Source organism: Dendropsophus ebraccatus, chromosome 3 (assembly GCF_027789765.1).
Source record: "Dendropsophus ebraccatus isolate aDenEbr1 chromosome 3, aDenEbr1.pat, whole genome shotgun sequence".
In the NCBI taxonomy this organism is placed as follows: Eukaryota; Metazoa; Chordata; class Amphibia; order Anura; family Hylidae; genus Dendropsophus; species Dendropsophus ebraccatus.
This window is the reverse complement of record NC_091456.1, coordinates 187,740,768-187,762,321: the sequence shown is the minus strand read 5'-3', so window position 1 is coordinate 187,762,321 and position 21,554 is coordinate 187,740,768. Positions and strand designations below refer to the sequence as shown.

General features: G+C 45.2%; 3 protein-coding genes across 4 annotated transcripts in view; 2 read left to right on the top strand and 1 right to left on the bottom strand.

The window, feature by feature from the left end:
• LOC138787577 (zinc finger protein 271-like) overlaps nt 1–21,540 on the top strand; it is a 40,397-nt gene extending 18,857 nt beyond the window's left edge. Inside the window, exons 4-9 of the mRNA XM_069964923.1 lie at nt 11,198–11,486; nt 14,279–14,539; nt 14,849–15,013; nt 16,793–16,896; nt 16,962–17,034; nt 20,127–21,540. Of these exons, the coding sequence (XP_069821024.1) occupies nt 11,198–11,486; nt 14,279–14,539; nt 14,849–15,013; nt 16,793–16,896; nt 16,962–17,034; nt 20,127–21,469 (2,235 nt within the window). The 3' untranslated portion in view covers nt 21,470–21,540. The remainder of the gene's footprint in view (nt 1–11,197; nt 11,487–14,278; nt 14,540–14,848; nt 15,014–16,792; nt 16,897–16,961; nt 17,035–20,126) is intronic.
• Nucleotides 1–21,554, top strand: part of LOC138786591 (oocyte zinc finger protein XlCOF7.1-like) — a 496,490-nt gene that overhangs the window by 131,023 nt on the left and 343,913 nt on the right. The gene's annotated exons all lie outside the window — the stretch shown is intronic.
• The window catches only part of LOC138786766 (gastrula zinc finger protein XlCGF26.1-like), a 223,792-nt gene that overhangs the window by 101,772 nt on the left and 100,466 nt on the right, over nt 1–21,554 (bottom strand). The window lies entirely within an intron of this gene.

The window sequence follows — 21,554 nt, the reverse complement described above, 5'->3', positions numbered from 1 at the left end:
GGATGGATCCATGCTTTCATGTTGTTGACGCCAAATTCTGACCCTGCCATCTGTCGCAGCAGAAATCGAGACTCATCAGACCAGGCAACGTTTTTCCAATCTTCTACTGTCCAATTTCGATGAGCTTGTGCAAATTGTAGCCTCAGTTTCCTGTTCTTAGCTGAAAGGAGTGGCACCCGGTGTGGTCTTCTGCTGCTGTAGCCCATCTGCCTCAAAGTTGGACGTACTGTGCGTTCAGAGATGCTCTTCTGCCTACCTTGGTTGTAACGATTGGCTATTTGAGTCACTGTTGCCTTTCTATCAGCTCGAACCAGTCTGCCCATTCTCCTCTGACCTCTGGCATCAACAAGGCATTTCCGCCCACAGAACTGCCGATCACTGGATGTTTTTTCTTTTTCGGACCATTTTCTGTAAACCCTAGATATGGTTGTGCGTGAAAATCCCAGTAGATCAGCAGTTTCTGAAATACTCAGACCAGCCCTTCTGGCACCAACAACCATGCCACATTCAAAGGCACTCAAATCACCTTTCTTCCCCATACTGATGCTCGGTTTGAACTGCAGGAGATTGTCTTGACCATGTCTACATGCCTAAATGCACTGAGTTGCCGCCATGTGATTGGCTGATTAGAAATAAAGTGGTAACGTGCAGTTGGACAGGTGTACCTAATAAAGTGGCTGGTGAGTGTATATTATAAGCAATACACACACCACAAGCCCTAGGATCAAGATCCAGAGCCGAAGTAATAAGAAAAGATAGAGGTTTCCCCGTACAGGGAAAATAAGGTAGGAAAAAGCGAGCAGTAAGTAATAGGTAAATAATAAAAAGGGAATAGTAAAAGAGGGAAGCAAAAAGTAACAAAAAAGAGAAATTAACATAAGGCAGAATAGGACTGAGGGAAGAGGGAGGGGGGGGGGTAGAGGTCAGTCCGGGGGGGAGGGGGGGGGGGGGCCGTGAACCCAGCGGCGTAAGGGGCACTCAATCAGAGCAAGCAGCGAGCAAGACCTCAAGCTGAAGAGGAGTCTCTCATTAGGTCTTTATAGGAGTCAGTGTCTTGAAATTGCATCCACGTAAACCAAATGCGCTTGAAGCGATCCTTGTAATGTAGAACACTAGAAGTCAGGTCGTCCATGTACATCAGGTCGTTCACTTTGGACAGCCAGAGGGAGAGCGTTGGGGGGTCCTGTTCCACAATAGGGGAATACAAGAACGCGCTGCCATCACCAGGAACTTAAGGAGGGAACGCTTGTATTCACATAGAGGGATCTCGCAGTGATGGAGGAGGAAAAGCGGCAAGCCCATGGGCAAGGTAAGACCAGTCACCTCTCGTATCACCCTGATAACCGTGGTCCAGAATGAAGAGAGAACTGGGCAGTCCCAGAATATATGCATCAATGTACCCTCAGCAGTCCCACACCTCCAACACATCGGGTCAACTGTCGAAATTAGGGTATGAAGCTTTGCTGGCACTCTGTACCAACGTGATAACAGTTTATAGCCTGCGTCCTGAAATCTGGAGCTGATTGACGACTTATGGGCCAGACAAAAGAAAAGTGTGCGCTGCTCCGCAGTAAAGGTGATCTGTAAGTCCGCCTCCCATTTAGCAATAAAATCAGGAATGGGTTCTTCGGGTGAGGTCAGTTGAACCTGGTACATAATAGAAAGGGTATGTCTAAGAGGTCCTTTTTCTAAACATAGAGTATGGAAAGATGTGAGTTCCCTAGTGACCTGCGGCAATGTAGGGAGAGAGGAAAGATAGTGACGAAGTTGCGCGACCCGAAAATAACCCAAAGGGCAGGGGTCATCCCATGTCAAAAGCGTATTTGCATCAACCCATGAGTTCCCAGATAGGTAGTCTTTAATCCTGCATTTCCCTGCTGCCGCCCACCTTCTGAAGACCGGATCAGTAAGCCCTGGTTGAAAGTTTGGTTGGCCTAAGATGGGAGCCAGGGGGGATTGCACATCAAAGAAATGCTTCCGCATCATCTTATCCGCACAGATTCTCAAAGTGGGTCCTATGGTTGGATGTGTCTTAAGAGAAGAAATGGTCGGGCAATTAATCCATGGGATCACCTGAAGGGGAATTTGAGAAGACGCCTGCTCATTCCAGATCCAGGGTTTCCTCTCTCTGTTTTCCGGCACCAATCTAGCACGTGTCAAGTGGGAGGCCAGATAATAGCATCTAAGGTCTGGAAGTCCGATCCCTCCCTGATCTTTAGGTCGAAATAACGTCTTCCTCTTAATTCTAGCAGGCTTATTACCCCAAACAAATCGGGTTTGAGTGTTTTTGTACATTTATTATTACTACGGGAATTTTATGTGTTGTGTACTTTATTTATTTGTGTGTATGTTTTATTTACTGTTATACTGTATTTTACTGCTCCACCATGGGGACATCCCTATCTGATTGCCTGATTACAGGCACATTACATTGCCTTATATAAATTAGGCAAAGCTGAACAGTCTCAGCCACTGTAGCTATGACACAGGAAGCCTTAGAGAAGCCTCCGGGTGCCATAGCAACCATCTGGGCCGTGCGATCGCTTCTGCACAGCCCCCATGGGAATAGAGGGAAGATTCTTACTCTATTCCACACTATAACTGCTGCGATCAGCCTGATCGCAGCACCTATAGTGTTACCTGCTGTGATCAGCGCGGGTCGTAGCGGGTGTTTGGCTGTCACTGACAGTCGGGACCCACTGCGGAACGGCAGTGCTGTAGCCGCTGTGCCCGTTTTATCTCAGGACGTAACTGTACGTCCTTGAGTGGGGACACACCGCAAAAAAGTACTTACAGTTACGCCCTTGGTCCTGAATGGGTTAAGCACTCCCAGATAGAGTTGAGCGAACAGTGAGCGTTCGGCATTTGATTAGCGGTGGCTGCTGAAGTTAAGGCTATGTGGAAAACATAAAAGGAAATGGAGAGAGAACCTCAAAGTAAAAGCATACTATGTTGATTTATTTGTAACAATATCTTAAATCTGTATTCATAATCCTCTTGTGTAAAAAAAACAGATATAGATATAAAATAGATACAAATATAAAAACAATGTAATAATAACAATGTAATAATATTGCAGGCGATCTTATATAAGCTTATCTTATAATCTTATATAAGAAAATGTCTGTGGCAATATGCCAGTAGCAAATAGTCAGTAATCAGATAGCTAATAGTCTATTATGTCCATATAGCTCACAGTATCCATAATGCTTGTGCAGTGTCCCAGTACAGAGGGTTTCTCTCTATGTATCTCCATATCTCTGTATATCTTTGTGTATATTAGTATTTTACTTGTCCCTGTACTGGAAAGGGTTAACCCCTTTGTGCTGCAGCTAGTTTGGGCCTTAATGACCAGGCTAATTTTTCAAAATCTGACCTGTCTCACTTTATGCTCTTATGGCTCAGTGATGCTTTAACGTATGCTAGCGATTCTGAGATTGTTTTTTCGTCACATATGGCACTTTATGTTAGTGGCAAAATTTGGTCACTACTTTGTGTTTTTTTTGTGAAAAACATCAAAATATCATGAAAAATTTAAAAAATTTGCATTTTATGAACTTTGAAATTCTCTGCTTCTAAAAAAAGAACGTCGTAGCACATAAATTAGTTACTAAGTCACATTACCAATATGTCTTCTTTATTCTGGCATAATTTGGTAAACATATTTTACTTTTTTAGGGTGTTATGGGGCTTAGAAATTTATCAGCAAATTATCACATTTTCGTGAAAGTTTCCAAAACTGATTTTTTTAGGGACCAGTTCTTTTTTTAAATGGATTTAGAAGTCTGGTATCCTGAAAACCCCCATAAGTGACCCCATTTTGGAAACTACACACCTTAAAGAATTAATCTAGGGGTATAATGAGCATTTTAACCCTACAGGGGCTGGAGGAAAGTATTCACAATTAAACAGTAAAAAAATGGAACATTTTACTTTTCCAATAATATATACGTTTAGATTAAAGTTTCTCATTTTCAAAAGGAATATGAGAGAAAAAGCACCCCAAAATTTGTAATGCAGGTTCTCTTGAGTACAACGGTACCCCATATGTGGGCGTAAACCACTGTATGGGCACACAGCCGGGCTCAGAAGGAAGGGAGCGCCAATTAGCTTTTTCAATGCAGATTTTGCTGAAGAAGTTTCTGAGCGCCAGGTGCGTTTGCAGAGCCCCTTTAGAGTCCGCAGAGTAAAATCTCCCAATAAGTCACTCCATTTTGGAAAGTGCACCCCTCAAAGAATTTATTTTGGGGTGTGGTGAGCATTTTGACCCCACAGGTATTTGAGGAAAGTATTCAAAAGTAGACAGTAAAAATGAAAAACTCGAATTTTTCCAATAATATGTTCCTTTAGTTTGAAATTTCTCAATTTCACGAGGAACAGGAGAGAAATGTCACCCCAATATATGTAAAGCAGGTTCTCCTGAGTAGAACGGTACCCCATATGTGGGCATAAACCACTGCATGGGCACACAGCCAGGCTCAGAAGGGAAGGAGCGCCAATTAGCATTTTCAGTGCAGATTTTTCTGAAGAAGTTTCTGAGCGCCAGGTGCGTTTGCAGAGCCCCTGTAGTGTCAGCAGAATAGATTCCCCCCAAAAGTCACCCCATTTTGGAAAGTGCACCCCTCAAAGAATTCATCTTGGGGTGTGGTGACCATTTTTACCCCACAGGTATTAGAGGAAAGTATTCAAAATTGGCCAGTAAAAATGAAAAACTCGAATTTTTCCAATAATATGTTGGTTTAGTTTGAAATTTCTCAATTTGACGAGGAACAGGAGAGAAAACGTACCCCAAAATCTGTAACGCAGGTTCTCCTGAGTACAACGGTACCTCATATGTGGGCATAAACCACTGTATGGGCACACAGCAGGGCTCAGAAGGGAAGGAGCGCCAATTTACAGGAGCAAAACCGCAGCTAGTAATGGTTATTAGAATAGCGCAGTTACTAAAATAGAATAAAAAAATGAGATTACAGGTAATGTGGGGTGGTTACGGACAGCCTGGGGTGGTTATGAGCAACCTGAGGTGGTTACAGGTAATCTGGGGTGGTTACGGACAACATGGGGTGGTCACGGGCAACCTGCTGTGGTTACGGCAACCTGGGGTGGTTACAGGCAACGTGGGGTGGTTACGAGCAACGTGTGGTGGTTATGGGCAACGTGTGGTGGTCACGGGCAACCTGCTGTGGTTACGGCAACGTGGGGTGGTTACAGGCAACGTGGGCTTGTTACAGGCAACGTGGGCTGGTTACGGGCAACGTGGGCTGGTTACGGGCAACCTGCTGTGCTTACAGACAATCTGGGATGGTTACGGGAAACGTGGGGTGGTTACGGGCAACCTGCAGTGCTTACAGACAATCTGGGGTGGATACGGGCAACGTGGGGTGGTTACGGGCAACCTGCAGTGCTTACAGACAATCTGGGGTGGTTACGGGCAACGTGGGGTGGTTACTGGAAACCTGCAGTGCTTACAGACAATCTGGGGTGGATACGGGCAACGTGGGGTGGTTACGGCAACGTGGGGTGGTTACAGGCAACGTGGGCTTGTTACAGGCAACGTGGGCTGGTTACGGGCAACGTGGGCTGGTTACGGGCAACCTGCTGTGCTTACAGACAATCTGGGATGGTTACGGGAAACGTGGGGTGGTTACGGGCAACCTGCAGTGCTTACAGACAATCTGGGGTGGATACGGGCAACGTGGGGTGGTTACGGGCAACCTGCAGTGCTTACAGACAATCTGGGGTGGTTACGGGCAACGTGGGGTGGTTACTGGCAACCTGCAGTGCTTACAGACAATCTGGGGTGGATACGGGCAACGTGGGGTGGTTACGGGCAACCTGCAGTGCTTACTGACAATCTGGGGTGGTTACGGGCAACGTGGAGTGGTTACGGGCAATGTGGGGTGGTTACGGATAAACTGAAGTTCTTATAGGCAATCTGGGGTGGGTACCTGTAATCTGACATGGGCACCGCAATCTGGAGGGGGTCATTGGCAATTTGGGGTGGTCAGAGGCGACGTGTGGTGGTCAAAGGGACGTGTGGTGGTCAGAGGCGACGTGTGGTGGTCAGAGGCAACATGCGGTGGTTACGTGCAATCTGGGATAATTACGGGGAACCTGGGGGGGTTATGTGCAACCTGGAAGGGTTACAGACAATCTGGGATTGTTACTGATAAACTGAAGTGCTTATAGGTAATCTGGGGTGGTTACATGTAATTTGGGGTGGTTACGGGCAATCTGGAGGGGGTCACTGGCAATTTGCGGTGGTTACGGGCAACGTGCGGTGGTTACTGGCAACGTGCGGTGGTTACGGGCAACGTGTGGTGGTTACGGGTAATCTGGGGAGGGGTTAGGGGTAATTTGGGAGTAAACTGCAATTATTACTATAATAAAAAGTGTGTGTTTTATTTTTTTGTATGTTTGTCACTTTTTATACTTTACATATTCATTTTCACTGTATTACTATGATTACTGTGATATTTTCTATCACAGTAATCATAGTTCAGTGACAGAGACCAAATTGGTCTCTGTCACTTAAAATTTTCAGAGTTGGCTGGTTGTGAAGCGCATGCGCACTTCATAACCAGCCAGGACGTCGAGGAGGACGGAGCTCCAGGAGCAGGTGAGTATATGGGGAAGGGGGGGGGGTGACGGGGGACGGGGGTGACAGGGGGGGTGGGGGGACATCACTTTTTATCCCCTGTCACCAATCATATATGGTGACAGGGGATAAAAAGTGCCGGGAGCACATGGTACAAGCGATCAGCGTTATATAGTATATACCGCTGATCTCTTGTACCGGGACCCCACAGGGGGGGTCCCCGATCACTGCCCCATGCTCTCCGCTACCTCCGGTGGCGGAGAGCATGGGGCTTTCATTCATTTTAACTTTTCCATCGCTGTGAACAGACATTAGTCGGTTCACAGCGATGGCGGCGGCCATCTTGGAAATTATGGCCGCCGGGGGAGGGGGGTTAGTGATCGCCCTACTAGGGGGGGCTGATCTGAGGTCTGGGGGACATTTATTTCATCTCCCCCCGCCGTAGATTCACGGCGGGGGGAGATGAAAAGCGGCGGCAGCACCGGTAATCCCCTTTACCGACAGCCGCCGCTATAACGTTAATAGCGGCGATCGTCGGTAAGGGGGGGGGGGGCGGGACGGACCCCACACACTGCCCCAACCCCTCAGCTACCTTCGGTAGCCGGGGGGATGGGGTGGGGGCCGTCCCGGCCCCGCAACCTTATTCTCTGCCATCGCCGTAAAAAGCTGATGGCAGCAGAATAAGGACCATTAGTGACCGCCGTAAAAAGCCGTATCGGCGGTCACTAAGGGGTTAATGGCTACTGCAAACGGGTTGTGTTATGTTGCCCCCCAGTGTTCAAGTCTGGTATTTCTCATGCTTTCCTATGTATATTCAGTTGCCTGTTATTTAATGGTGTGATGATGCAACCGGCCAGTGTCATGTGACTTTCCCGGCTGCCATAGTAACCCCAATAGCCGTTAAAGCTTTTGGCTGGGGTCAGTTAGTCACTTCCTTCCAACCTCAGTCGTCTTCTCTCTACCTTCAAGAGAGGAGGTTGTGTTGTTCTCTCCTCCACCTTCAGGAGGGAGAACGTGCTCCGCTGCTTCCAAACAAGGCCGCAACTCAGGGTGATCCGCTCCCCTGTTCCATAGACAGATTCCGGTCCACTCCTGACCAGTCTCCTCTTCAAGATTCTTAAGTTTATTCAAGATCTGGGTGCCGTTCTCAAGTCACTATCTCCTCCTCATCATCAACAGCAAGTATTCTATTCAGTCTATTCAGCCCAGCATCATTCTCAGGGAACTACTACCCTCATTCTCCGTCAAGATTCCTTTCAAAGTAACGCTGTCACACCACGGCCTATTGCAGCATCACCCATCTGCTTAGCTATATGCAAGTTTGCTTATTCCTGGTTGCATCCAGAGAGACTGTTGCTATTGACAAATTCCGTGTTAATAAACGCACAACCACTGTTGTTTCTGAACCCTGGCATTGGTCTAGTTATTGGTGCCTTGACTAAGGGCAACGAAGAATAGTTGGGGCCCCGCATGGTCAGGTTCCCGTGGGTTAGTCAGCTCCCCTCGTGCCCATAACCGTGACCTAACATCTGGCTACCCGGATCCTACCTACCATCACTAACAACTACTACCCCAGTGGGTCACCCCACTTGCTGTGTAGCTTGTGATCTTACCAGTCCGATGTAGCAGTTCGCTGGTGATAGTGTAATCTTACCGGTCCGGTGTAGCAGTTCGTGGGCAAGTTACTGATGATCAGAGCTTGGTGGAACTGGAAATAAAACGCAATATTTTTTATATGGGGGGGGGGGGGGGTGGTGGTGTTTGTGTGTACGCCATTAACCCTATGGTAAAACTGATATGTTATACATGCTCCTCAAGTTGATGTGATTACAGCGATACGTAACTTGCATAACTTTTATTTTATTTGATGACTTTAAAAAAATTAAAACCTTTTAAAAAATAAACTGAATGTTCTATTACTCTGGTCTGCAGCAGACCAGATGCACTGATTGCAGAGCTGCTATCAGCTTGGGATCATTCTGACCGGCCTGGCCAGTAGAACTGATCCCCCTTCTGCAATCGCATCACAGGGGGGATATCCAACCACTAGACACCAGGGATGGGGCTAATGAGGACATTTAAATGCAGCTGTCATGTCATGATACACTTCTCGATAAAGTTCCCTGTAAGACGCCAGAACAACTCAACTTTCATAATGCCCCCATCTTTTCGACCAACAATAAGGAAACCATTGCCTCTCCTAAAAACTCTAAGGCACCTGGGCCTGGCGGCTACACGAGTACATTTTATAAACTCCTCAAAGATTAAATATCAGACACTTTGATGGTCATCTTTAATGGTGGTCTTGGTGTTGCTGGGCTTCCACCATCACCACTTTCTTCCTGAGACAGCACTACTCTGGTCTCCAGGTTGGGTTTGGTTTTTCAACTTAGCTTAAAGGGAACCTGTCACCCCCCTTGCTGGGGTGACAGGCTCCCGACCCCCCGTTAGAGCCCCCTATACTCACCTAATCCCGCCGGGTCCGCTTCTGGAGGTGGTCGGGTGATGAAGATCTCAGCCGCTGCAGCCCGGTGCGCGCGCTGAGAGATGAGTCCAACGCTCATAGAGAATGACGGAGCGCTGGACTCTCCTGTCATTCTCTATGGGTGTTGGACTCATCTCTCAGCGCGCGCGCCGGGCTGCAGAGGCTGAGATCTTCATCACCCGACCACCTCCAGAAGCGGACCCGGCGGGATTAGGTGAGTATAGGGGGCTCTAACGGGGGGTTGGGAGCCTGTCACCCCGGCACGGGGGGTGACAGGTTCCCTTTAAAGAGTCCCTGTCATTTTTTTTTTTTTTTTTTTTTGCAGAAATCAATAGTCCAGGTGATTTTAAAAAACTTTGTAATTGGGTTTATTAGCCAAATCTGCCATTATATGCATTTAAAAAGCCTCTTGACCTCTTGCACCAGGGCCCATTAGACATTAGCTGAGTTGTGAGAATGAAGTTTTCTTTCTATGATGCATCACAGGAGCTCAAACATCTTTACACATTCATAACTTGTTTCTTCCTATCGCTGTGCCGGGTTTGTTGTACTTTTTCTTCCCATTCTTTATTATCCATTGTATCCTCTACTTTCTATTCATCTCTCCAGGATCCTCTGCTGATATCTTCTATATAAGAGACCGAACCATCAACCATGGAGAGAGACAGAGACAAGATGGCCGAGAGGATAATAACCCTCACCCTACACATACTCTTCCTGCTTACTGGAGAGGTGAGGGATTCTGGGAGTGATGTCATCATGACATCATTCTTATCTATGGAATAACAGATGGATAGTGACAAGACTTAATTTAGATGTTGTCCTGCCTCTATGGAGACAAATCACAACCCAGGTATAGGACACCTTAAAATCACGGACACAGACATCTGATGTACGTATCGGTAATGTAAGTTTGGGAAGCGCCCCCTTTCTTAATTTGTGTTTACTTTTATAGACAGAATATGGGGCGGTACTACTCATGCGTAGTGTATTCACAAGAAATATGCAAACATTCAATACAGGCGGGGTTCAAAGTCACAAGACACATACATGTCACACTCTGGTAGGTCAGTCCATAAATGGTCAGCAGCTTCCTGTACTGCGCAGTCAGGCTGGCACAATGTATTGTTTACCATAAGTTGTTTATAGATAAGTGTCTCTTCCTAGCTTTGTATTATGACTAAGATGATAAGTTCAAGGAGCTGTGCTCAATGGTGTGCTGCCAGCATTCCTTTCCATCTCTCTGTCACGCTGTGATCATCTTCTATCTCAGTGGGCACTCTATATAGGTGTAGTCATATAGGTACGGTGCAAGTAGGCCAAATCATATCACCTAGTCTTATCAATAGGACTGGAGAGGTGAGGGATTCTGGGAGTGATGTCATCATGACATCATTCTTATCTATGGAATAACAGATGGATAGGACTGGAGAGGTGAGGGATTCTGGGAATGGATGGAGTGATAGTAATGTGTCTCTCCATACACAGGATTACACAGTAGTGAAGAAGTCCTCTAGTGGGCGCTGTGGGGCCCCTGGGTGTGAAGGATGGGGAAGAACCCTGAGCCCAATCCCGGGGCCCCTGATACATGAGGAAATGAAGGAAGAGAAGATCCTAGAAGTCACCAACAAGATGGTGGAGCTGCTGAGTGGAGAGGTGAGACTGTGGCTGCTGGGAATGCTGGGACATTATACAGTAACACCACTGGAGGGGTGGGGGGGATGACTGTGTGATCATTGTGTGTGTCAGGTTCCTATAAGGTGTCAGGACGTGGCGGTCTATTTCTCCATGGAGGAGTGGGAGTATGTAGAAGGACACAAGGATCAGTACAAGGATGTGATGCTGGAGGATCAGCAGCCCCTCCCATCAGCAGGTAATAGACAGGACTATATACACACCTCCTCTCTGTATTATCTGGATGGAAAGAATGAATTCAGTCTCTGTATGTGTTCCCTCCAGTCAGATCCAGTAAGAGAACAGCACCAGAGAGATGTCCCCATCCTCTTCTCCCACAGGATCAGGATCAGGTAGATGGAGATGTTCCCTATGATCTGTACATTCCACCTGACTTCTACTGTCTTTTTACAATATTTCTCTCACATCTTATGAATCAGGGGGAAGATGGGAGCAATATTAATGCTCCAGAGACAGTTGTGAGCAGTGATGAGCAGTATAAGGAGGAAATTACTATAGTGGAGGATCTGAACCATAAAATTGCTATGGACAAAGTAGTAAAAGAAGAAGAAGAGGAGACAGATGACAGCAGTGATGAGCAGTATAAGGGAGACATTCCTATGGGGAAACATCTGAACTCTAGGAATGCCACAGACATATGGGTAAAAGAAGAAGAAGAAGAGACAGATGACAGCAGTGATGAGCAGTATAAGGAGGACATCACTACAGGTAATCGCCCAGGTGAGTAGTGACCACTAAATGCAGAGAACAGTCACACATTCTCCTCAGTCTCCGGCTGTAACTATTCTGTGTGGAATATTATAAGCTCTGTGTCCTGTCAGTTTTCCAGCTATGTTATCATTCAGAATAAATTTTAATATACATCACAGTCCCGCCGGTACCTGTTGCAAAAAAGTTTTTTAAAAATCGACAGGGGTGGTGATCACTAACATCTATGTTAAGAAAGTAGGACATTTCGGCTCAACAATAGCAGCCTCTCTCAAGGCTGCTATTGTTGAGCCGAACCGTCACACTCCGGTGAAAATAAAACACTCCTTTGATTTGAAGTGCTGTCTGTTGCTGCATTCTCTGGATTCATACAAACCTGGGTCCGGTTTGGTGAGGCGAGCACTGCATCAATTTCTTTTTCATTTTCCTGTGCTGCTGTTGCTGCTTTATTTAGCAGCTACGTAATATACTCACTTTATTTTAAAAAAAAAATTCTATCTTTAAATCAGCGTTATACATTCGGCAGAGCTGTGCGCCTTTTTCCCTTTGTGACGATATTTGGTCTTTTCTCTGTTAAAAAAAGAGACCAAACACAGAAAGTCCCAGCGCTCACAGACATGGCTCGGTAATGACTGACAGTAATGTTCAGCGAGAACTATAATGCTCGAGTGCTTGTTACTAGAGTCAAGAATTTATAAGTGATCAAATTCACGACCCCTCATGACCTTTGACCATTATACTTAGTGTAGATGCAGGAAAGGCCTCCGACAAGACCTCATGGCCCTTTATTCCCACCACTATTCAGGGTAGACGGTTTGGCCCTATATTCTCCCAATATATTATAGCTTATACAGAAACTTACGGCAACTCCAGATTAACAGACTTCATGGTGCCTTTTTCACACAGAGAGAGACAGATTAGATAAATCTCTGTGTAAACGCACCATAATACTTTGCCTTTCGATATCTTCACTTTGCCTTTCGATATCGACACAAGGTTGCCCCCTCTCCCCCTCCTTCTCTTTAATCACTACCTGATACCATCTGCACTGAACAGACATGGAGGGTAGATGGATCATTTTGTCACAGCTGTATTCAAATTTTAAAATCCATGTTGAATGCACACCCCCCCCCCCCCCCCACACACACTTATGTCCCCTAAGCAGTCAGTTGTGCGCAGCGCCCGGGGTTGTAGTGTTTCCAGTGCTCGGCCCCCAGACATTGTCGAGATGTTGCCACGTGTTGCTGCTTTGTTGATGGGATGGTAAGGCGTGGTGCACCCCAATGGGAAAAAAGTCCAGACAGTCAGGGTTCACAGTAAACAGCGGCTTCTTTACTAAAGAAATTTTCAAATACAAATCAATACAGACAAAGCCCCGAGCCAGCTTCTTAAGAAGAGGACAGCCAGGAAGAGATGACAGTTCAAGATGAATTATTTGCTGGTCTTAAATCTAAAAAGAAATTAGTTTTCTCTGTTCACAAAACCTTACAAACTTGAATAGCACATGAGTGGCAGATCCTGAGAAGAAATAAGGAGCCGTTACCCTTCAAGGATGAAGATTTGCAGCAACGTATGTTGCAAGAGCAATGCAAGTTTGGATTAACCAATTAGAGGAGCATCTCGGAGACCAGAACCGTGAGAGCAAATTCTTGCTTCTCTTCCACTCTTAAAAGACTTGATTACCTTCTTAGCACATTCTTCTGCAGAGTCTGTTCGCATAGCAGCGAAAGACGGGGCCTTAAACAATTCGGCCAGGAGAGCCTTGTCACAAAAAAAACTGGTCAGGAGACAATATCTCATTGTCTAAGCTCTGCGGTATCCCATTCGAAGGTAAATAGGGTCAGCCCTGGATAAAATCCTGGGAAATTCCGCAGATAAGAAAAGATCTCTACCAGAGGGCAAAACAGTAAAAAAAAAAAGGAACCATACCGGACACCCAGATTCCAGGATAACTACAATGAAGTTATCCAAAAGAAGACAAGGGGTAGAACATTTTTCCTCCAAAGAGAAGCAATGACACTTGCAAATCAGGAGGGAGATTGTCGGGTTTTCTGGACACCTGGACCACCATCACTAAGAATCAATGGATACTGAGCATCATGAAGGAAGGATACAGTTCTCTCAACGTCCTCCAGAGAAGTATCATGTTTCCCGACAGTTCTCAACCTCCCTCCAAAAGGAGTTGGTGTCCAGTGTAAAAAAAACTCATTTCCCAAGAAGTAGTTCAACCAGTTCCCAAGAAAGAATGAAAAATGGCTCATTGCTCCAACCTTCTTTTAGCCCAGAAGCCCAACGGCTCTTATCTACTAATAATAAATCTGAACAGATACATAAAATACAAATGATTCAAGATGGAGTCTATAAGATCCACTACCCTCTTGATCGGAGTCAGCACCTTAATGGTCTCTCTAGATCTTCAAGGTGCCTATTACCATATGCCGATTAATCTTTTACACCAAAGATTTGTAAGGAAGGGAAGATAAAACACTTTCAGTTTACAGCGCTTCCTTTTGGGATCTCTTCAACTCCAAACATTTTTTTAAAGCATCATGGGAGAGGTAATTTCGTACCTTCATCTGAAGGGAATCAACATCATCGCATACTTGGACGACCTTCTTCTGATTTCAGAATATACCCAGAAACTACAGGAGGATCTCCAGACGGCTCAGTCACTACTGAGATCAGTAGACTCGATAATCAATCTAAAAAAAATCTGATTTAACCCAGTCTCACCAGAAAGTATTCCTGGGAATATTGGTGGACTCAAAATTACAGATGTGTTTTCCCAGCAGACAAAAGAGGGAACCTAATTTTTAGAATCTGGAAAAAGAAGTGCAAGATACGGGAGGCACACATTCATGTGTTAACGGACAACATGTCAGCTGTATCCAATCTAAGGCGCCAGGGCAGCTCAAAGGTGACCGCATTGCAGTCCCTATCGGATAAGATTTTTTCCTGGACAGAAGAAAACATCAGATCTCTGTCTGTTACCCACCTCAGGGGAACAATGATTATTCAAGCGGACTTCCTCAACAGGAACATCATAGATCCAGGCGAGTGGTCTCTGAAGAATGCCATTTTTAATCAGGCCACCTCTCACTGGGAAGTACCTGAGATAGACCCGTTCACTACCTGGAACTGGAAAGTGCACATCTTTTTTTCACTAAATCTGAAAGATGGACTGTTAGCAGTAGATGCTCTAGACCAACCGTGGTCCTTTTAGCAAGCCAAAGGTCCTACAGAAGATCCTAACAGAAAGGACCACTGTAATACTAATTGTCTCTTATTGGTCCAAGAGTAGTTGGTTTGGTCTTCTCCATAAGTTAGCGATAGACCATCCGCTACATCTCCCTCTTCTACAGGACCTTCTACATCTGGATCCGGTATATCATCCAAACCCAGTTCATCTTCACCTTTCTGTCTGGGTCCTCAAAAGTCCATTCTTAAGAATAGCGGACTTTCAGATGCAGTGATTTCCTCGCTCATGGAAAAACAGGAAACCAGCCACAGCAAAGATATATTTGAAAGTGTGGAAATTCTCCACCTCAGATGCCATCACCACTCAACATACCTCAAATTCTGGACTTCTTGCAGGCAGGTTTGGTTAAAGGTCTTAAACCTGCTATCCTTAAAGTTCGAGTTTCTGCTTTATCCGCTATGCATGATACCAACCTAGCCGATCATCGTTGGATCAAGAGATTTATTTTATTTTTTTTAAAGAATTTATTTAGACTTTTTTTTTTTCCATATAAGAAAAACATACAGAGGGAAACCAGACACAATACGTCTGTCACATGGCAAGCAGATACACATCAATAGGAAACACAATGCAGCAGAATAAGCCATAATGACAATAACGAAGTATAAAAGGGCAATAACTGAAGTGTATCTTAAAAGCTTAAACTGCCACAAAGCGGCCGTACTGGTTGATTTGAAATAGATGGAACAGAAACCACAAAAAACACCACACACACCCAAGCATACAACACAAAAACAGTGCCTCACCTCCCTCTCCCCCAACCGACAGACCCCACAAAAGGATTAAATGTCTGCCGTTTCGTCCAGCATGAGCCAGTGAATCCATATCTTCTTAAATTTCTTGGGGCATTTGCGATGTTCATACAGGGCCTCGTATAGCGGGAAATATTTATTAACCATCTGTTTCCAGCAGGCCAGGGAAGGGACATCCGTGCATTTCCATTCAATGGCTATGATTTTTTTGGCACAGAATAAAAGAAATCTAATAAATACCCTATAGTATTTGTTTTGTGTGATCCCATTGATAACACCTAACAGACAAACAGAAGGGGTGCAGACAAAAGGAAGGTCAAAGTGATCGGATAGAAATTGTAAGACTGAACGCCAAAAGGCTTGTATTTTAGGGCATGACCACACAGCGTGCATGAAAGTGCCGACATCTGACATACATTTGGGATCAAGAGATTTATAAAAGCGGCTTCAAGAATTATTCCTACCCTATAAAATATTCATCCGCCGTGGCATTTAAATGTAGTCTTGGAACGTCTTTCTAGATCTCCTTTGAGACTACCCTCCTTTAAGACTGCTTTCTTAGTTGCCATCTCCTCAGTAAGGTGGATACGTGAGCTCCAGGATCTAACCATAGCCTGTCCCTACTGTGTTATCCAAGATAGGATAATCCTGAATACAGATCCTAACTTCCTACCTAAGGTGGTTTCAGATTACCACTGATCCCAAGACATCGTTCTTCCTTTTTTTTGTGAAAATTTAAAAAATGATCTGGAAGAGAAGTTCCATATCCTGGATATCCGAATATCTGTCCTGCAATATTTAGACGTCTGTCAACCTGTCAAAATTTTTTTATTCGATTCCAGGGATGTAAGTAAGGCAAATGGTGTGCCCTGGTAAAATGGATTAGAGGAGCCATCATTAAGGCCTATAATTTACCATCTCCCTTATTGATTAAACCTCACGCTACTAGATCCATTTCTACATCCTGGGCTGAAAGAGCTTCAACTTCCCTAGAACAAATATGTAAAATATGGACATCACAATATTCACTCGCCATTACAGATTTCAGCTTCAGAGCAGCGAAGACCTAGCCTTCGGGAGGAAGGTTCTATAAGCTGTGGTCCCTCCCTAAGGTAAATTTTGGCATTGTTCTATGGTGGCGTCGTGAAGCTCATCACAGCAAGCTGACATTTAAAGAAAATATGATGAACATCAAAAAGCAAATACAGGAAAGACTCAGTTTTTATATTTACAACAGGAAAAATGTTTTACTCACAAAAAATATCTTATAGGGGAGAGGGCATTTTTATAATCAGACTGTGGAAGAAGTTTTACTCGAAAATCATCTGTTGTTCGTCATCAGAAAATTTACACAGGGGAGAAGCCATTTTCATGTTCGGAATGTGGGAAATGTTTTACTGTAAAATCAAATATTCTTTACCATCAAAGATTTCACACAGTGGAGAAGCCTTTTTTCATGTTCAGAATGTGGAAAATGTTTTTACTGTTAAATCAAATCTTGTTGAGCATCAAAGAACTCACACAGGGGAGAAGCCATGTGAATATTTGCAATTGCGTTTGTATCTACACTCACCGGCCACTTTATTAGGTACACCTGTCCAACTGCACGTTACCACTTAATTTCTAATCAGCCAATCACATGGCGGCAACTCAGTGCATTTAGGCATGTAGACATGGTCAAGACAATCTCCTGCAGTTCAAACCGAGCATCAGTATGGGGAAGAAAGGTGATTTGAGGGCCTTTGAACGTGGCATGGTTGTTGGTGCCAGAAGGGCTGGTCTGAGTATTTCAGAAACTGCTGATCTACTGGGATTTTCACGCACAACCATCTCTAGGGTTTACAGAGAATGGTCCGAAAAAGAAAAAACATCCAGTGAGCGGCAGTTCTGTAGGCGGAAATGCCTTGTTGATGCCAGAGGTCAGAGGAGAATGCGCAGACTGGTTCGAGCTGATAGAAAGGCAACAGTGACTCAAATAGCCAACCGTTACAACCAAGGTAGGCAGAAGAGCATCTCTGAACGCACAGTACGTGGAACTTTGAGGCAGATGGGCTACAGCAGCAGAAGACCACACCGGGTGCCACTCCTTTCAGCTAAGAACAGGAAACTGAGGCTACAATTTGCACAAGCTCATCGAAATTGGACAGTAGAAGATTGGAAAAAACGTTGCCTGGTCTGATGAGTCTCCATTTCTGCTGCGACATTCGGATGGTAGGGTCAGAATTTGGCGTCAACAACATGAAAGCATGGATCCATCCTGCCTTGTATCAACGGTTCAGGCTGGTGGTGGTGGTGTCATGGTGTGGGGAATATTTTCTTGGCACTCTTTGGGCCCCTTGGTACCAATTGAGCATCGTTGCAACGCCACAGCCTACCTGAGTATTGTTGCTGACCATGTCCATCCCTTTATGACCACAATGTACCTAACTTCTGATGGCTACTTTCAGCAGGATAATGCGCCATGTCATAAAGCTAGAATCATCTCAGACTGGTTTCTTGAACATGACAATGAGTTCACTGTACTCAAATGGCCTCCACAGTCACCAGATCTCAATCCAATAGAGCATCTTTGGGATGTGGTGGAACGGGAGATTCGCATCATGGATGTGCAGCCGATAAATCTGCGGCAACTGTGTGATGTCATCATGTCAATATGGACTAAAATCTCTGAGGAATGCTTCCAGCACCTTGTTGTATCTATGCCACGAAGAATTGAGGCAGTTCTGAAGGCAAAAGGGGGTCCAACCCGTTACTAGCATGGTGTACCTAATAAAGTGGCCGGTGAGTGTATATATTGTGAGCGACAAGCGTCTATCGTGAAAGACTAGAGAAAGATTTACAATCGGCGACATATAAGCGAATATTCGTTGGTAGTTGTGATCGTTGCTGCATTTACACCAGAAGATTATTGATTAAATTTCATGATTTTTTTTCACGATAATCAGGCCGTGTAAAAGGCCCTTTAGATAAGTTACCTCTTAGGCACCTGGGGGTGCGGCTGCAGCTTATATAATGTAAGTGCTTGCACCTGTAGGTTGCTGTTGCACGTTCTGTATTTAAGGTTATTGATACGTAGGGGGTCAGTAGTCCTATTTTTTATTTGAGAAGAGTTTCCATTACTTTTACTACTAAGGACGTCATCTCCCCGGCCTCCAGCTTCTAGATTCTTCTCCCTGACACTTCCTGTGGATGGGAACAGATCTGATCATTCTTATTATGTTACATAAAAAAGAGTAACTTTCCATGTCTGCAATAGAGCTAAAAAAAATGAAATGCCTCCAAACCTAGCTGGTCTTACTCACCAAGTCCCCCTGAGTATTTTGAGCCGTCTCCCATCTTTCTAGCTGCTTCCGTTCCTGAGTTACAAGTTTTTCTAAAAGATGGTCTATATCCAAGATAGGAAACTACATTTCCCATCATGCAATGCTTATGCCTAATGATGGTAATGATGATAATTTAGCAGAGCTGAGATGTGATGGGGATGTAGCAGAGCTGAGATAGGGAAAACGATGTAGCAGAGCTGAGATGTCCAGGGGTGAGGGGGCTGCAGGTGTCCAGGGGTGAGGAGGCTGAGGGTGTCAAGGGGTGAGGGGGCTGCGGGTGTCCAGGGGTGAGGGGGCTGCGGGTATACAGGGGTGAGGGGGCTGCAGGTGTCCAGGGGTGAGGGGGCTGAGGGTGTCCAGGGGTGAGGGGGCTGCGGGTGTCCAGGGGTGAGGGGGCTGCGGGTATACAGGGGTGAGGGGGCTGCGGGCAGCCACCGAGTGAGCTTGGGGGGAGATACATGGTGCAGGTGAGTATACTTTAGGGGGCGTCACACAGTTGGGGCTGCAGGCACAGGAACGCTGCGAGCGGCCACCGGGTGGGGGGGGGGGGGGGTAATCGCACAGCCTGATGGAGATGCACAGTGTGGGTGAGCTCGAGCTCTGGTGCAGGGTTTGCATCCACAGGAGCGCCAGGCTGCCACCGGGTGAGCTGGATGGGGGAGGAGTGAAGGGGTCGTGCACACAGTGTGGGGGGAGATGCACGATACGGGTGATCTATGTGGGTGGCGCCGTTACACAGTCGTGGCTGCACTCATCGGAGGCTGTGGGTGGCCACCAGGAGACGTGTGGGGGGCTGCACTCACAAATGCGGCCACCGGATGAGGGGGGGGCACAGACTCAAAAAGCGCTGCGGGTGTGAAGGGAGGCACAGACTGTGGGTACGCTCCGGGTGGGGAGGTTACATAGAGCTGGTGAGCTCCAGTGCACACAGTGGGGGGTGCTGCTGTCAGAGAGGCAGACAGCTGCAGCGTCTCACTGTCCTCCCTCACTTCAGTGGACTGGGCTAGAAGCGCTAACCCGGCCCATTGAAGAGATAGAAGATGCGTGATGCCGTCTCGGAGGGTGCGGGCCAAGGGCAGGGAGCGTGTCGGGTTGAACTGAGAGCTGATGATTCTATGCAAACGGTGGGGGTGAGTGCTTCAAGATAACAGCAAAACTGTGCAGAATCCATAATAACTTTATATTGGAAAGATGGAAAGCTACGGGTGGGCAACGTATTAATGCAAAAATAATTTTTTGGGGGAATACCCCTTTAAGCTTCTATTACTGGGAAATAAGAGAAATGGTGTTTTCTCCTTTGCAGATGATTCTACCAGGAGCTCAGGGGGACATCAGATCTCCTCAGAGGATCATATCACACAAGATACATATGAGGAGCCGTCCACTATCCCAGATACACCCTCAGCCCCTCACAGCAAAGATCTCTCATCTCATCCTGTTATACAAGTCCCATCTTCTGATCCATCACAGGAAGCTGACATTTACAGAAAAAACGATGAACATCAAAGAGAAAATACTCAGAAATCAAGTCTTGTTAACCATCAAAGAACAAACACAGGGGAGAAGACATTTGCATGCTCAGAATGTGGAAAATGTTTTAAGCAGAAATCAAATCTTCTTCGCCATCAAAGAATTCACACAGGGGAGAAGCCATTTTCATGTTCAGAATGTGGAAAATGTTTTAACTCGCAATCAAATCTTGTTAACCATGAAAGAATTCACACAGGGGACACGCCATTTTCATGTTCAGAATGTGGGAAATGTTTTAAGCAGAAATCAAATCTTCTTAGCCATAGGAGAACTCACAAAGGAGAGAAGACATTTGCATGCTCAGAATGTGGAAAATGTTTTAACTCGAAATCAAATCTTGTTGACCATAAAAAAATTCACACAGGGGTGAAGCCATTTTCATGTTCAGAATGTGGAAAATGTTTTACTTTTAAATCAAATCTTGTTAAACATCAAATAATTCACACAGACAAGAAAGCATTTTCATGTTCAGAATGTGGGAAATGTTTTACTTTTAAATCAAATTTTGTTAAACATCAAAGAATTCACACAGACAAGAAGGCATTTTCATGTTCAGAATGTGGGAAATGTTTTATTCAGAAATCAAGTCTTGTTGACCATCAAAGAACTCACACAGGGGAGAAGCCATTTTCATGTTCAGAATGTGGAAAATGTTTTAAGCAGAAATCAGTTCTTGTTATCCATCAAAGAACTCACACAGGGGAGAAGCCATTTTCATGTTCAGAATGTGGAAAATGTTTTAAGCAGAAATCAGTTCTTGTTATCCATCAAAGAACTCACACAGGGGAGAAGCCATTTTCATGTTCAGAATGTGGAAAATGTTTTAAGCAGAAATCAAATCTTGTGAGCCATAGGAAAACTCACAAAGGAGAGAAGGCATTTTCATGTTCAGAATGTGGGAAATGTTTTATTCACAAATCAAATCTTGTTAAACATCAAATAATTCACACAGACGAGAAGCCATTTTCATGTTCAGATTGTGGAAAATGTTTTAATGTAAAATCAAATCTTGTTTACCATAAGAGAACTCACACAGGGGAGAAGCCATTTTCATGTTCAGAGTGTGGGAAATGTTTTACTCAGAAATCAAGGCTTGTTTCGCATCAAAAAATTCACTGACAGAAGGCATTTTCCTGTTCAGTATGTGGGAAATGTTTTACTCAAATAAATTCTTGTTAAATATCAAATAATTTACACAGAAGAG